This window comes from Cyprinodon variegatus, unplaced genomic scaffold, assembly GCF_000732505.1.
Source record: "Cyprinodon variegatus isolate N-32 unplaced genomic scaffold, C_variegatus-1.0 Scaffold131, whole genome shotgun sequence".
Taxonomy (NCBI): Eukaryota; Metazoa; Chordata; class Actinopteri; order Cyprinodontiformes; family Cyprinodontidae; genus Cyprinodon; species Cyprinodon variegatus.
The window spans coordinates 644,438-659,038 of NW_015150584.1; the positions used below are offsets into that span (position 1 = coordinate 644,438).

Consider the following 14,601-nt stretch of genomic DNA (forward strand, 5'->3'; position numbering starts at 1 on the left):
ATATATATATATATATATATATATATATATATATATATATATATACACTATTTGCCATATTTAATATATATAAAAAATAAAGATCAATCAATTGGATTGTCATACAATTGTAATTTTGATACAGTTGTAATTAATCATGGCTGCATTAACATTTAACTATCTAAAGTACATTTATGGAAATTTGAAATTTATGAAATTTTTTAAAAATAATTATTGATTTTTTAAGTCTTTACAGCTTTAATAAGAACTGGATTCAAATATTTTTTTGCTGATTTTTTTATTGTTATCTTTTGTCATTGTCTGTGCTCTAAATAATTTAAAATTAAGTCACCATCTAAGCTTAAAATTTGCTGAAAAAGTTGCACTTCCCATTTCTACCCCTGAGATTTAGCTGAAAGCTTTGATATATGTAACATGAAGCATGTCATTGTTCAACAATACTCCACCGGGTTTGGCACACCTCTCATCCTATTCCACTCAAGATCTCTTCATGCTTAGACAGAGAAACTTCGACTACCAGATAAAAACTTGTCTCTGTTTGTGCCATTGCTTTTGCCTTCCTGCAAGCGCTCCGAGCTGCAGAGCCTGTTGGGCTTATTTCTATATCCGTCGGATTTGATTCAGAGTGGCACTTCACAGTGGCGACACAGGGTTGTCCTTTTTATTCCTTTCTGCTACTGCCCTTCTCCCTCGGTGCTGTTGCCCCTATAGAGGCTATGAAGGGCTTAAGAACTGCAGGTTGGATTGAGAAATGGGACACATTATTTGCCCATGAAACATTTTGTGACACAACATGAGCCTGGGCCATTTTTATGTTAAGGTAAACATGTCACCGTGACGACTGGACAAGAGCGGACAAGCCGGCTGTCAATTTGGTTTTCTATTCACAGCTGAAAAAAGGAAGGTGCTGCAACATCGTCTGGAGATGAAGTGTGCATGTGGGACCTTTTGTGCTTCTCTCTGTATAGAACATCTTGTTCACAATTGTAATCCCCATAGACACAAGTCACCTGGTCTAGGATATATTTAAGGCTTTTTCTCTTGTCTTTATTCAGCTATAAAATTAGTATAACTCCCCCAACTTAAGTGTTTCTTTGCTTATGCTTGGCTACACTTGGAAATAAAAAATGGCTGACAAAACACAATGATCTAAACTATTCTTGGTAGCCTACAGCGAAAGTCCTCTTTTTTTTTTAAGCATGCACTGACAGTTACTACGGTACTATGTTTTAAATAGTTGATGGTAAGAGCTACTTTTTTTCATCCTTCCATTTCTATGGTTTTAAGAAACCATTAAGAAGCAGATGACAGGCTAGCTACCAAAGCTTCAGTAAGAACCTTATTTTCAAACCATTTAATATAAGCTTATTGCATTTGTTGCATTGCAAAGAGCACAAACAGCATAAAGGTTAAACATTCAACACAGGAAATACCTGGAAAAAACCATCAACTCAGACTAGATTTTGATCAAATCTGTTATAGATATAAACACAAATTATAAACCAAAAGCATTGTTATAACTGTATTAGTCAATGCTATTTTCATAGCTGGTATTGTGATTGCTTTTAATAAAAAAATTTAAAAAACAGAATATGGATGGTGACACATTTACATTTTGGTATACATGCAGAGAAATATATTTCTACAGAGCATTATCATAGTGTGAGACTGTCTACACCAGTCAGTCTGAAGCTAGTTCTTTATTAAAGCGCTTTGTCTCTTAAGATCAATAGATTAACCCTTCAAAGACCTGATGTAAATGGAGGTTGACAGTAACTCAGGCAAAACAGTGATTCTCTCTCATCTTACTGACTGATTACCTAATATGAAGTATGCATTGGCAAGATTTGAACAAATGTCTTTGTTGATGTTTTTTAAAATATTCTGCAGACCCTGGAGTCTCTAACACTCCACTGGTGTCCTCTGCATGGGATTCCACCCATAGAGAGTCATGTTACACGCCAACAAGCAGACCTTCTGCAAGAAGAAGAAAAAAAGAGCCATTCAGGTTCTTAACAACTTCTCATTCTTCACTGGATGTCCTTACCTCCTTTAGAATTAAGTTTTCTAATTCCATTCCTGTTTCTTAACCTTTTTGCTACTTGATCCTTGACGTTAGAATTTATGAATTTTTAAATAAAATCAAACCTTTTTATACGATACATTGTAGTAGAACAGGGGATTGCTCAAAAATGCTGTAATATATTAATGGGCAAATTATTTTCAGATGAAATTCCTTTTGTCTCTATGGATGGTTGCAAAACATATATATAAACAGAAAGATGAAAATGTTTAATTGGTATAACTTTCTGTAAAGAAGGTCATTTCTATTAGTGTACCAGACAAAACTTATGTTTGAAGAATGGTTTTGCTTAAAAGAACTGAAGGAGTAGATTATTTGAACAGAAATATAATTTAATCTATTTCTGAAATTATACATATGCAGATACAAATGTATAACGTATAAACAAAAAACAAAAGAAAAAAATATTATCAAAGATTTGATGAGTTCCAAGATATTAATTACATCATATTATAACCACAAACCCAATTGTGTCTTATTTGGATTTAATGGGATTGTGTGATTAAAGAACATAATGTAAAATATCATGGAAGCAGTGGAAGTTAAATCTGAATAGCGAAGTAGGGATATATAATAATCCTACTTTAGTAAACTCTGAGTAGAATCTTTAAAAGCCGTTGTCACTTCAAGTCTTTTGGAGTATTTTTCTCCCAGCTTGTCTAGATCAGAATTCATGCCCTTTTTCCTCGCAATAAATAACTCTGGTTCAGGGAAAAAAAAACATTTCAAGTCCTTCCAAAAGGACTCCATTGGATTGAGGTTTAGACTTTGACTAGACCATTGTAACACACACACTGTATTTGCTTTAATACAAATAATTATATTCTAACTCTAACTGTAAGTTTAACATCATCCATGAACTCTGACCTTCTTCCCCGTCCCTATTAAATAGAAGCATGCCCACAGCATGATACTGCCACTTCCATCTTTCACTGTGGATATGATGTCTTTAGGGTGAAGCACCATAACAGTTTTCCAGTGCATTTAGCTTTTTCAACAAAAGCCAGAAATTATTTTGTTTTTGATCCAAGCATTATCTTTCATATGTTCAATTCAGCTCAATTCAAAGCTACTTTATTTATTCCTAAGGGACATTAAAAATCATGGTAAATCTAATAGGGATTTGTTATTTATTTTTTGAAGGTGTTATGGAGGTTTGAAAGTGGCTGGGTGGAGGATGCTGTCCAAGCTTACATCCATCATTGACAACACTCTTCACCCTCTGCACCAGAGTGTAGAGGAGCTGAGCAGCTCCTTTAGTGAAAGACTTACACCGTGTTTGTGAAAAGGAGCGCTAACGCTGGTCATTGATACCTGCTGCCATCAGACTCCACAATGCGACAAATCGGCAATAACTTGTGCAACTAATGTGCAATAACTTCTTAACACTCTGCGCAATAACACAGTGTTTTTCATATTTATTACACAGTGCAATACCCCCATGCACCTTCCATTTCTTTGAGCTGATCAAACGAGTACATTTTTACACTGTGAAATCAATAAAGTCAATCAATCAATCAATCGATCAGTTAAGGTAAAGGTCTGTCATTCAGCAGATCTGGCGAAGCCTTTAACTTAAGATACTCTGTTGTTGTTCTACAGTTTTCTGAAGAGGGTATTATTGATTTCTAATAATTTTCCTCATTTTATGAGATTTCCTTTTTTATTGAAATCATCTCCAGAGGAATTCCAAGAATAAAACCAGCCTTCCTTATCAGCCTGTTGAGCTTTTTTAAAGTAATTTGCTCTGATTCTGTTACACCAGCAGTTGATATTAGGAGAAATCACACTCTCCACAACAGATTTATAGAAGATATGCAGCATCTTGCTTCAAACAATGAAGGACCCAAGCTTTTTTCTTAAGAAGTTCAGTCTGCTCTGTCTAGGTAAAGGCCAAGGTTTGTATACTTCTTCAGCTCAAATCATTCTTCCATCATGGTGACGGTGTTTGACTTAATCCTGTTTCTTCTAAAATCTGTAACCCTATACCCCTTTTATGCTCACATTCAGGATCAGCAAAGAGAAAAACATGTTTTCCACACCGTGTTAAGCGGTTTACCAGCTCCCTGCACTCAGCTTCTTGTCCATCTCTGATGTGCTAAACGCCTGCAGACCGTATTTTGGCAGGTAACAAGACTGCATTGGAAAAGTCAAAGGTGTACAGAGTAAAAGTGAATGGGGAGAATAATGTCCCCTGTGGTATTCCAGTGCTGCTGACTGTCTGGTTAGACAGCTGACCCCTCAGTTTCACTAACCATGAGATTAGATTATAGTTGAGGAAACCACATAAGGCTTCTGGAGTTCCTGACATAGCAAATAAGGTTAATTCATGTTAGAAATTGAACAGCATGAGCCTCACAGTGATGTCTGCCTTTTCTAAATGCCAGTTGGTTTGTTGAAGCAGGTGTATGAATGACTGGCATGAGTCTCTTTCTTTCTCTCTGCATTGTTTACATAAATTGTATTAAACTACAAACAGGACTTTAAAAGGCTTTGTAGCAGCAATGGATTTCTTCTTGCAACTTTTCCATAAAACTTACCTTGGTTGATTTTGTGATTTTTCCTTTCAACAGAAGACAGTTCTTCTTTTCCCAGAAGAGCTGTGGATCTCTGCAGCTCCTCCAACGTTTGCAGCCTCTTGGCTTGTTCTTTGATTGATCCTCTTCTTGTCTAGCCTGCTAGGTTGGGAAGACTATCGTGTCTGGGAGGATTTTCAGCTTTGTCACAAATTATATAGATGGCTACAATAATTCAAAGCTTAGAATAGTATTGTATTCCCTGATCAATCTATTGTGTTCCTTGTTCTTTATTGTGTGGCTCTTATTAAAACATCTGAAGGTAGATGGTTGAAACTGCTTTTATTTCAGGGTGTTGTCAGAGTATTGTCAAATTCCTGGAAATACAATCCATATTTTTAAGATATTATTTAGAAAAAAAATGTGTCATCAGTGTTGGGAGTATTGGCCTAGTGGGTTAGAGCAGTGCACTTGTGCTCTGAGAAGATTGCAAGTACCCAGTTTGATCCCCACAGCCTGCACTCTGGGTTCCTGAGCAAATCCCTTAACCCCACACTGCACTCTTGGCACCACACAATGGCAGCCCACTGCTCCCCAAGGGGATGGGTTAAATGCAGAGGGAAAATTTCTCCAGTGTAAGTTAAATTAATTTCTAGTGTTATTTACATCACAATTATACACTAATTTGCATTGGTCTCCATCATAATCCAAATAAAAAAATCCTGTTGGTTAGTGTCCTGTGACTTATTGCTTGACAATAACTGGAAATGTTTAATTTTGTCAGACAGCTTAGATTATCTTTGCATATGACAAAAGTTACTTCATTGTCTATTTAAATAACAGATACTTTAATTGTTTATTTTTAAACTAACTTACTATAGTGTTATTCTTATACATTTTTCTAAGGTCCATATTTGTGTGACAATTTTTTCTATAATATTTTTGCTGCTGTAAACCCCAGAATTTCCCCATTGTGAGACAACAAAGGGATTTTCTATTCTATTCTATTCTATTCTATTCTATTCTATTCTATTCTATTCTATTCTATTCTATTCTGTTCTATATGATGGTGCTTGCAACATTAAAAAATGCAGGTTTATCATGTTGCCCTTAAAATAAGTATTTAGTTTAACAAGTAACTAATGAAGTTTTGCTGAATTTTAAGTATTTCCTAATAAATCTCAGGTGTGATTTGTCAAAAGAATATAAAAGAGAATTGTGCTTTTTTGTTAATCCCCAGAAAAGCTCTTTGCACACACATGATCGTTGAAATATTACTAATGCAGCTGAGAGAAAAATCCTGTTTTGATAAAATGTTTCCAGGAGAGTGTTGCTGCAGCATCTGGCACCAGATGGAAGATGAAGCCACGATGGCACATATAAACACCATCAAATGAGAGCAATGACATGCTTCTTTTAACTCCCTCCTCTCAATAAGGATCGTTCATCAGGGAGAACCGTCCCCTCTGGAATGTGTGATTGGAAATTGGGGGACTTTAAATCCCTGTCCCGGACACTCCATTGATCTTCAACACACCACTGGTCCGGGGCACCAATGGTGTGGAGATGAACCGCTGAAGCAGATGCCTCCATCCAGCCAGACTTCCCCATTTTCCTTTTTGTCTAATAATAATAGTAAATACCAACAAATGCATGGGACCCCAAATCAGGCAAGCACATCACAATTTCACCGAGGCAGTGAGGCATCCCGAACCTGCATCAATTTGGAGAGATAGCATGAAGGCCTCCGAAACAAAACAGATGCAGGACGACTGGTTTATATGTGTGTGGGTGTCTGTTTGTCTGTGTGTGCGTCTCTGTGGTTGTGTGCGCCAGATGTATACATAAGCTGAAAAAAAAAGTGATAGTGTTGTCACACACGGTACAAGCTAACCTTTGCAGGGCAACAATCCAACTTTATGATGGCCTTTTCTGTGATGTCACGCATGGAAAAACCTCTAGATTCAGATGGCATTCAGCTGCTGATTCCTTATCATAACGCCATTTCCTCGCTGTTATTACGACGGCAGCAGCCAAAGCTAGAAACGCACAGCTTACCTTTGTTCTCGAGATGCAGAGTGAGGAAAAAAATAGGATGAATGAGCATATTACCCAGTCTGCATTAGAACCTTGGTTGCATAGTTTTGCTTTTGTCCATGTGTCCTCATAAGTATGACTGATGGTAATATGCATTTACATTTACATACAGATTTACATTCCAATCAACACACAATGACCCAGAGCTGCTAACACACACATATATGGTTTGAATGGGGAGGTGTTTATTTGAGAGGATGAAAAGCAACACAGGAATCTTCTGTCTTAAGAAAAGTTCATGTTTCCTTTGTAGGTAAAGGCATTTCAACTGTGTCAATCATACAGTCCGTTGTAATTCTGGAAGAATCTGGTAACAATTATGTTTTGGCATAAAGTAGAGCTAAATAGAACTATTGATCAAATGGTCCACTTGTTAAACTGCTTGAGTTTCTACTTTTAGTAGATGGTGAAAGCAAAGAGGCCAAACACAGCTCTTGATTTCTATTTGTTCCAGATTATATCAGAAATTAAACTGATTGGGCATAAAGCTAATGTTATGTAGATTTTTAATTTCCTGGTCATATTTCTAATTGTAAGACCACTAGTTGTTAAACAATTATGTTTGCATTGTTTAATAATTGAAAACGAAAAATAAAATAAAACTTTACATATATTTGTATCATTTAAGTTAATGAAAAAAATCCCAAAAATATGCTATAAGCAGGAGAAAGCAAAGAGAATGGGTGAGAGCTAAGGCTGACATGTATCAGATTGTGATAGTTAGATAAGAGGGTTAGAAAATCTCCAAAATCATAGTACCGTATTTGTGGGGTAATTCTGGTCTATAAGGAACTGTAGGTATTGTATGAAAGGTGGCCAAAGGATGAAACAGTGGTGACCTGATAACTTCCCCATTGTAAAGCTCAACCAACAGGTTAAGCTGCTAAAACCCAAACATTTTCAAAAGTTAGTGCTATGAAAAGGCATACACATTGGACTGTGAATTACACCAGGTTGTCTATTGCGCTGTATAGCTGCATAACCTTAGGGGTCCATGCTGCTCATAATGTTATGCCTTAGTTTTTATGGAGTGATTAAAGATATTATGGGATATTTACTTTAATTACATATTATAAGCAGAGGTGGATTATCAAGGTCCAAAAGGGAAAAACCCTCTAGAAAGATCAGTTCTATTTATTTCTGTTTCCAGATCCACAACACAGACAGGGGGCTTATCACCTGCAGCGAACAGGATAAAGGACAACTAGGCAGGGCTTTCACCTTCTGGACCTGGATTATCCCTCACTCATCCTATAAATTATTAATTTTAACGTGACTGGAAAGCAAATTTTAAATGTAATGTTTGGTTAGTCAGGGCAAGGTTTCTTTGTTGCTTATCAATTTCTGGCTTTGTAAAAAAAAAAAACATTTTAACTGTCTTGGAAGGTTAGATGGGATTAGTCTATTCATCTCTTCTCTACAGACTATTTTCAATGTTCTTGATCTTTTTAGTTGATCTAAATTACAATAGATGTGTCCCTAATAGACACCCATTTGACTCTGTCAGCCCATGTGCTAAATTCTAACTTTTATTTAGGAATATCCCTGATTAACGTAGATCAGTGCTATATTTTTCACTTATATTGTCCCAAATTACCTGAAACACGTGTTAAAGATTTGTATGCACCTTGACGCTCTATCTCTCTGGTTCTTTTCCCTGAAAAGAGATCAGTCGAAACAAACTCTTTAAATAACACTTCATAACTTATATGTATTGAATAACCAGGAGACATGACAAAAGATTCTGATAGAAATTGCAATCTTACTCAGATAAGAGAAATTGCTTAGAATATACAGAAGACAGCTGCTCAACTCCAGGCTCACCTCTCAGGAAGTGGCCCAGATTAACAGTTAAAAAAGCATTTTATACATCTCCAGTCTGCCACATCATCATATTTTACATCATACAGGTTAGCAGATTATTAGACATCCATGGCTCCAACCTTATCAAAACATTACACTTTGTTCTTAGCTGAAGGACACGGCTCTCATCCATTTCCAAATCTTTGCCGTGTGCAGAATAAAGATTATAACTGTATATCCGGACAGAGGAACCGTCTTAACCAGATAAACTATTGTGGAAAACATCAGTTCTGACACGCAACAGGCAGCCAATACCAAGGTGTAATAAACGTACTCATCTTCAATGATAATTATCCTAACACATGCCTTTAAAAATTAGGCCTGCAATATTTCAGTTGGTAAATCAAGACAACAGGAAACTACAAAGATGAAGAGTAAAACAATGCAATGGGTTTTATTTCATCATTTATTCCAGAAATGAAGATTGTTTTGTATTTGCAAACTGTCTGTGTATACTGGGAACCAATGGATAGGTTCCACACCGGACAGTGTTTCAGTCGACTTATTTTCTCTCTCGGACGAAACCGGAAGTGGAATGTCTGTCTCCTCCTGATTGGAAGCAGAGCTTCTTTAAAGGCTCCAGTCTGTCTTTAAAGGTGAGCTGGCAGTTCATATATCGAAATTAAAATCTTGCTATGTGGTTGCTATGAGCTGTCATGTCGTAGCTTTGTGTTTTGCTTGTTTTCTCAAGGTTTTGAGTAAAGGTGCTCCTTTGTTTACATCCAACCGGCTACTTGTGCACACGTGCGCTGAGCACAGGCACACGTGCTAACGCGTCAAACTGTCAGAAATAAAAAGAAAACTAAAACTATATAATGGCAGTTAGTTCACCAAATACATACTGATATTCATGTCTTTTTATACCTATTTTTTATTCATACACAGTGTGATATGCTGGGAGGAACCACTGGCAGGGATTCAGTATGCTAGCATGTAAGCCACAAACAAGCTAACTCAATTCAGAGCTACTAAAACCCTCATTAAGCCATTTCATTTCACCGTGACCCTTTTGCTGACTTGTGTCTCTATGTTTGTTCCTTTTTTTTTTAAGTAATCAATTTGTTAATTCAGCAACATTCTATAAAGGCGGTTTCCTATAACCTCGTATTTTCTGAAGTTGTTTTTTTTTATTTTTATGTATGTTTGAGAGAGTTATAGGTAACAACCTTTATTAAAATAGCATTACGGATGTACTGGGTTTAAAAAATAAAAAGGTAGAAGCATGATCGAGCCTGAAATTCCGTTTATGTTCTGATTTAAAAACTATGCTACAAATAGTTTTTCTTAAAAGTTGGTCTAAATTTTAGACCAGTGGTCTGACATGTATCAGCTATTTGGTTTTTAACAGCTTAGAAACTTATTCCCTCATTGTGTAAATACTATGCCATTATAGATGATATTTACCTAACAGTGTTGCTAGTGAGATAAAGCATTGGGGCATTTTAAACACTGCCTACCTTAAGATTCAAGTATAAAGATACATGATTGTATTGATGGTCAAAAACTTCAGTGTAAAGCTATATGGCTACTGTAAGCAATTTTGTCCTGTGCACTTGCTTTTAACCAGGTTAGAAAACCATTTGTTCTCATATCAAGCTGGTAGATACTTGCTATATGTGTTCCTAAAAAATATTACTAGATTATGTTGATTTACTTCTATTTAGGCTAATCAAACACAGTTTTCTCCAATGAAACTCTGGCTATATGGTGACAGGAAGTTTAGTCATGGATATTAGAGCTATTCAATATATCACAAATATATCTTTAACACAATACGCACTATGTGCAAAAAAAGCAAATCCTGAGGCATGAATGGAACTGCGGTAAATGTCAGCTAATTAGTGCAAGAGTTCCATGTATTCACGCTCTTTAAAACAGTTAGTGAGACTAGCTGTTTGATGCTGAATACATTTCTTCTAAAAAGTCATAAAGAAGTAAGTTCCCAAACAGGAGACATTGACAGCTATATAAAAAAAGAAGCTGTTTAGATCCAGAGCCTAGTAGGCCCCAGTGTTTTGCTTTTCTACAGAGACAGTCAGACCATGCCCCCCCATAATCACTACTAACACAGCATCAGCCTGCTGCTGCATAATATGAAACAAACATTTTCTGATTGTTACAGCCAGTAGCATAAACTTAAATCAAGGAAATGGGACAAAATACCAATGTACTGTTGGATCTTTATCAAAAAGAATGGTAGAACTCATTAGTGGACTGCAGTTTACATCAAAACTTATGAAAATTAATGACCCACAATCACTGATGAATTTCCTTTAAAGTCAATGTGTTTAGATGCGTGTGACTTCCTTTTTTCTGCCTACAAGTCATTTCAGGGCATTATGCTGTTCACATCGGAGTCTAACAGTGGTTTTAGATACATATAATCTTTGATTCTTCACAAACCAAGGGTTAAAGATCAGATCTCAAGAACAAATTGAATAGAGTGTTAAGATTGGCAGTGTGACCTCAGCCTTAGGGAGGCAACTGCTCTATCTGTTAAATGCTGTGTGGAGTTTTTTTTTTTTACTTTTTGGCCACCGACTTCAGTTTCTTATTGACCGATTAGATTACCGATAGATTCAACTTTATTGTCATTACACAGGTGCAGGTTCAAGGCAACGAAATGCAGTTTAGATCTAACCAGAAGTGCAATAGCAGCAAGTGCAGGATAAATAATGGTTCCATAAATACAGGACATGGGTTTCTGCTGAATAAGTATAGAGATGAATACCATTATAAACAGAATCTTACTAATAGATTAATATAGTATATAGATCACTAGTGTTATGAACTAAATTTACAGCTGGATATGTACCGAATATAATATACAGGTGGATATTACTATAAAAAGGGATTTTTACAGTTATGAACAATAGCATATATACAGATGGATTTTACTCTAAAATGAATAAATAAAGTTTGGACAGAAGCTCTCTAAATTAAAGTGCAGTGGAAGGTAATTGCCTATTACAGTTAAAGTACGTTATTGTAAATGCATATGTAAACAATTGGTAATGTGAATAAACAGCCGGCAGTGCAAATCAATATTCAGTCAAGTATTTACAGAAGGATAAATCTGCCTGTTCTATAAGTAAGAAAACATATAGTTATCAAGTTATGATGTTATGACCAGTGAGGAGAGACTGCGGCAGATTTATTTCATGCCATTTAGCCCTTGGAAAACGCTGGTCCTTCTAGCACTCTACCTGGAATGTCATTAAAGGGAGTGTAATTCATAAGAAAATCATAATGAGAAATTGGAGGAATTTTGAACCTGGCTTTTAGGGCTGCAGCTAACGATTATTTTGCAAATCGATTAATCTGTAGATTATTTTTTTTGATTCATCGATTAATAATTGGATAGCCAAAGGTTCCTTTAAGAAGATTTCTTTACATTATCAAACCACGTAAAAATATTACTTTGATATCAAGGCTGCTTTAAATGTGTCACTGTGTCAGCTAAAGGCATGTTTTACCATCTCTGTACTCCAGTTAAATTAAGCTAATATAGTTGACAATTATTTCAAATATCAATTAATCACAATTAATCTGATTAATTGTTTCCGCCCTACTGTCTTTATAAAATCTTTGTACTGTTACTGGGCTCTTGCCTGGTCCCAATTATGTTTATTCCCTTGGTAAAATCACCACCTCTGATTTAATGTCATGCTATGGATATTTTTTGCGTGAATAAATCAAATGGAATAAACACAGTTGGTCTTTTGTAACTTTTCAGTCCCTGTGTGCTGCTGAACTTTCAATACATAACGCCCCTTACCAGGAGCTAAGACTCTTCTTTCTGACCCTCTAATCCCTGGTGGCCGGCTTGTGACCATGTAGCGTGGCGTTTATGCAGTGTGCGCGGCCTGGGGGCCAATCATCTCCAGCCATCATGGCACAGACACGCAGGGCTGGAGAAAGCAATGGGCCGATGCTCATTCCATGTCCACTCTGTGTACATGTGATGCTGTTATACTGTGTGTGTGAGAAAGAGAGAGCCACAGAGACTTAAAAAATTAAAAGCTCAGTGTTTTACAGATTGTACCAAGGAGATTTACCAGTTTCAGAGCTGGGTGAGGATTGAGTCTTCAGAGTGGTTGAAATCAGCGTCTGTCTGTTGATGGACTTTGACCTGCTGCTGCTTCCTATCAGAACAGGTCTGATGATACCAGAAGTTAAAGTCTTAGTGCAGCTAATCCATGCCGCCTCAGCTTTTCTAACAAGGCTTTCTGTTTCCAGACATAAAAAAAGCGTCCTGTAATTGATGTGGGCCTCTGCTGTGCCTCTCTGCAGAGGATGGTTTTAGTCAGGGATTCTAAGGAGAAGACAAACTAGTAGTAATGCTGTCTGACCAGTTCTGAAATACGTTCAATATTAGATAGACCAATAGTGAATTTCCTCCACTTAGGGCCAGATAAAATAAAAAACGATAAGTTTGCGGTAATTTATTTAGCATATTCCGCTACAACAATTCTGCCCCCTTGATAATCCACCAATCAAATTCCCTTTATTCACTCGTGTAAAGTCGGGCACCACTCCGGAGAATTTGGAAATGCAACCGTTTGAACAGCTGCTTCCCTACAACTTTAAAGGAGTGTGGGAAGAAAATATAGTAAAAAAAAAAATAGATTTATCTCTCTGAGGATTAATAGGAACATAGTCTCTGCTATGGCTTTAATTATGTCTTCATTTTCTCTGATTTCTTTCATTGTCATTGCAGCTTTGGCCCCTGAATCCTCTATTCTGGCTGTTTTTCCTCTGCGGGCGCTGGGTTCATGCGAGTGCTTGTTTTGACTGGCCTTTGGGGTAATGTACAGTGCCTACCAGGACCGCGAGGAGTTGGAGGATGAGCTCTATCAAGAGGACTCTGGCCTGTCGGAGGCCGACAGTGAGCTGGAGTTCCACCTCTACAGCCAGCTCCACTACTCCTCAAACGCTGGAGAGATCGAGGAGCTGGAGGCAGGAGCAGAGAAGCAGTATGAGAGTCGGGAAAACCGGCAGGGAGATGTGCTCGAAAAAACCAGAGATGGAGACCAAGAACTGAAATACAAAAAAGGGAGCAGACCTACACCATCTAGCAATGACCATTTAAAGGTGAAGAAGAAGGCCGCATTAAAGAAGAAAGGGAAAATTAAATCAAAAGGTCAGAAGTTATCATCATTACGCTTTGAGGAGGTCATTGTCATCGACTCCAGCCCTGATGTCATCTCCATCTCTGATGAGGACAACGACAGTGATGATGATGGTGTCTGTGCTTTCAAGGGTCAAGGTTCGCGCCAGCTGCAGACTTCCACCCCTGCACAAAAGGTAGATATAGAGAAACATGTATTTATACAGCTTGGGTTAAAAGAGCTAATTTGATTGTTTTTACAAGCTTTTTTTAAAGTTGTTTTTCCTCAAGAGTGTTTCTCATGAGAAATAAAGCATAAGAAAAAAAAAGGATAGGACAGCTGAGCATGCAGAGGCACATCACCTGAGAGTGATAATATATTTAGAACCTTCTGTATCCATGCACGACAGGATGAACCCCCAGGACGGTAAAGCTTGCAGCTCAAATGTGAGATTTGTGTGGTGAAATGTCTGATCAGACGTTAGGCTCAGGAAACGTTTTCTGAGAGAACAGACTTGGGGCGTATTCACACCAGCCCTGTTTAATCCACTTTAATCAGACCATAGTTAATTTGGACTAAAGGTTTGGTTCTATATGGAGGTTTGAATGTGAGATCCAACTCTGACTTGGACCAAAAAAGCTTAATTGGTCCTCCTTGAAACCAGGTCTCGACTCTCAACTCAGTTAAAGTGAACTATGGGGCAATGCAAATAGAGATGTGAAAGACAAGCGGACTGGAGGCCGCTCCAAAAGCTGTAATTGTATTCTAATTTCGTAATAATACAAATTAAGTTATTCATAGTTTAAAATACCTGTGCAGTTTAAATGTCAGTGCAATTAAGCCAAATGTTCTGCTTCTTGCACATTGTTGCCTCATTTGGAGCCACCTCACCAGCATTGAGTATGAAAGAACAATCTCTGCAGTCGTCTGC

At 37.1% G+C, this 14,601-nt stretch overlaps 1 protein-coding gene across 1 annotated transcript in view; it reads left to right on the forward strand.

Moving 5' to 3' along the window:
• The first annotated feature begins 13,276 nt into the window (after positions 1-13,276).
• Positions 13,277-14,601, forward strand: part of zcchc7 (zinc finger, CCHC domain containing 7) — a 62,709-nt gene continuing 61,384 nt past the window's right edge. The window contains exon 1 of the mRNA XM_015376179.1: positions 13,277-13,866. Coding sequence (XP_015231665.1) covers positions 13,369-13,866 — 498 coding nt within the window. The 5' untranslated portion in view covers positions 13,277-13,368. The remainder of the gene's footprint in view (positions 13,867-14,601) is intronic.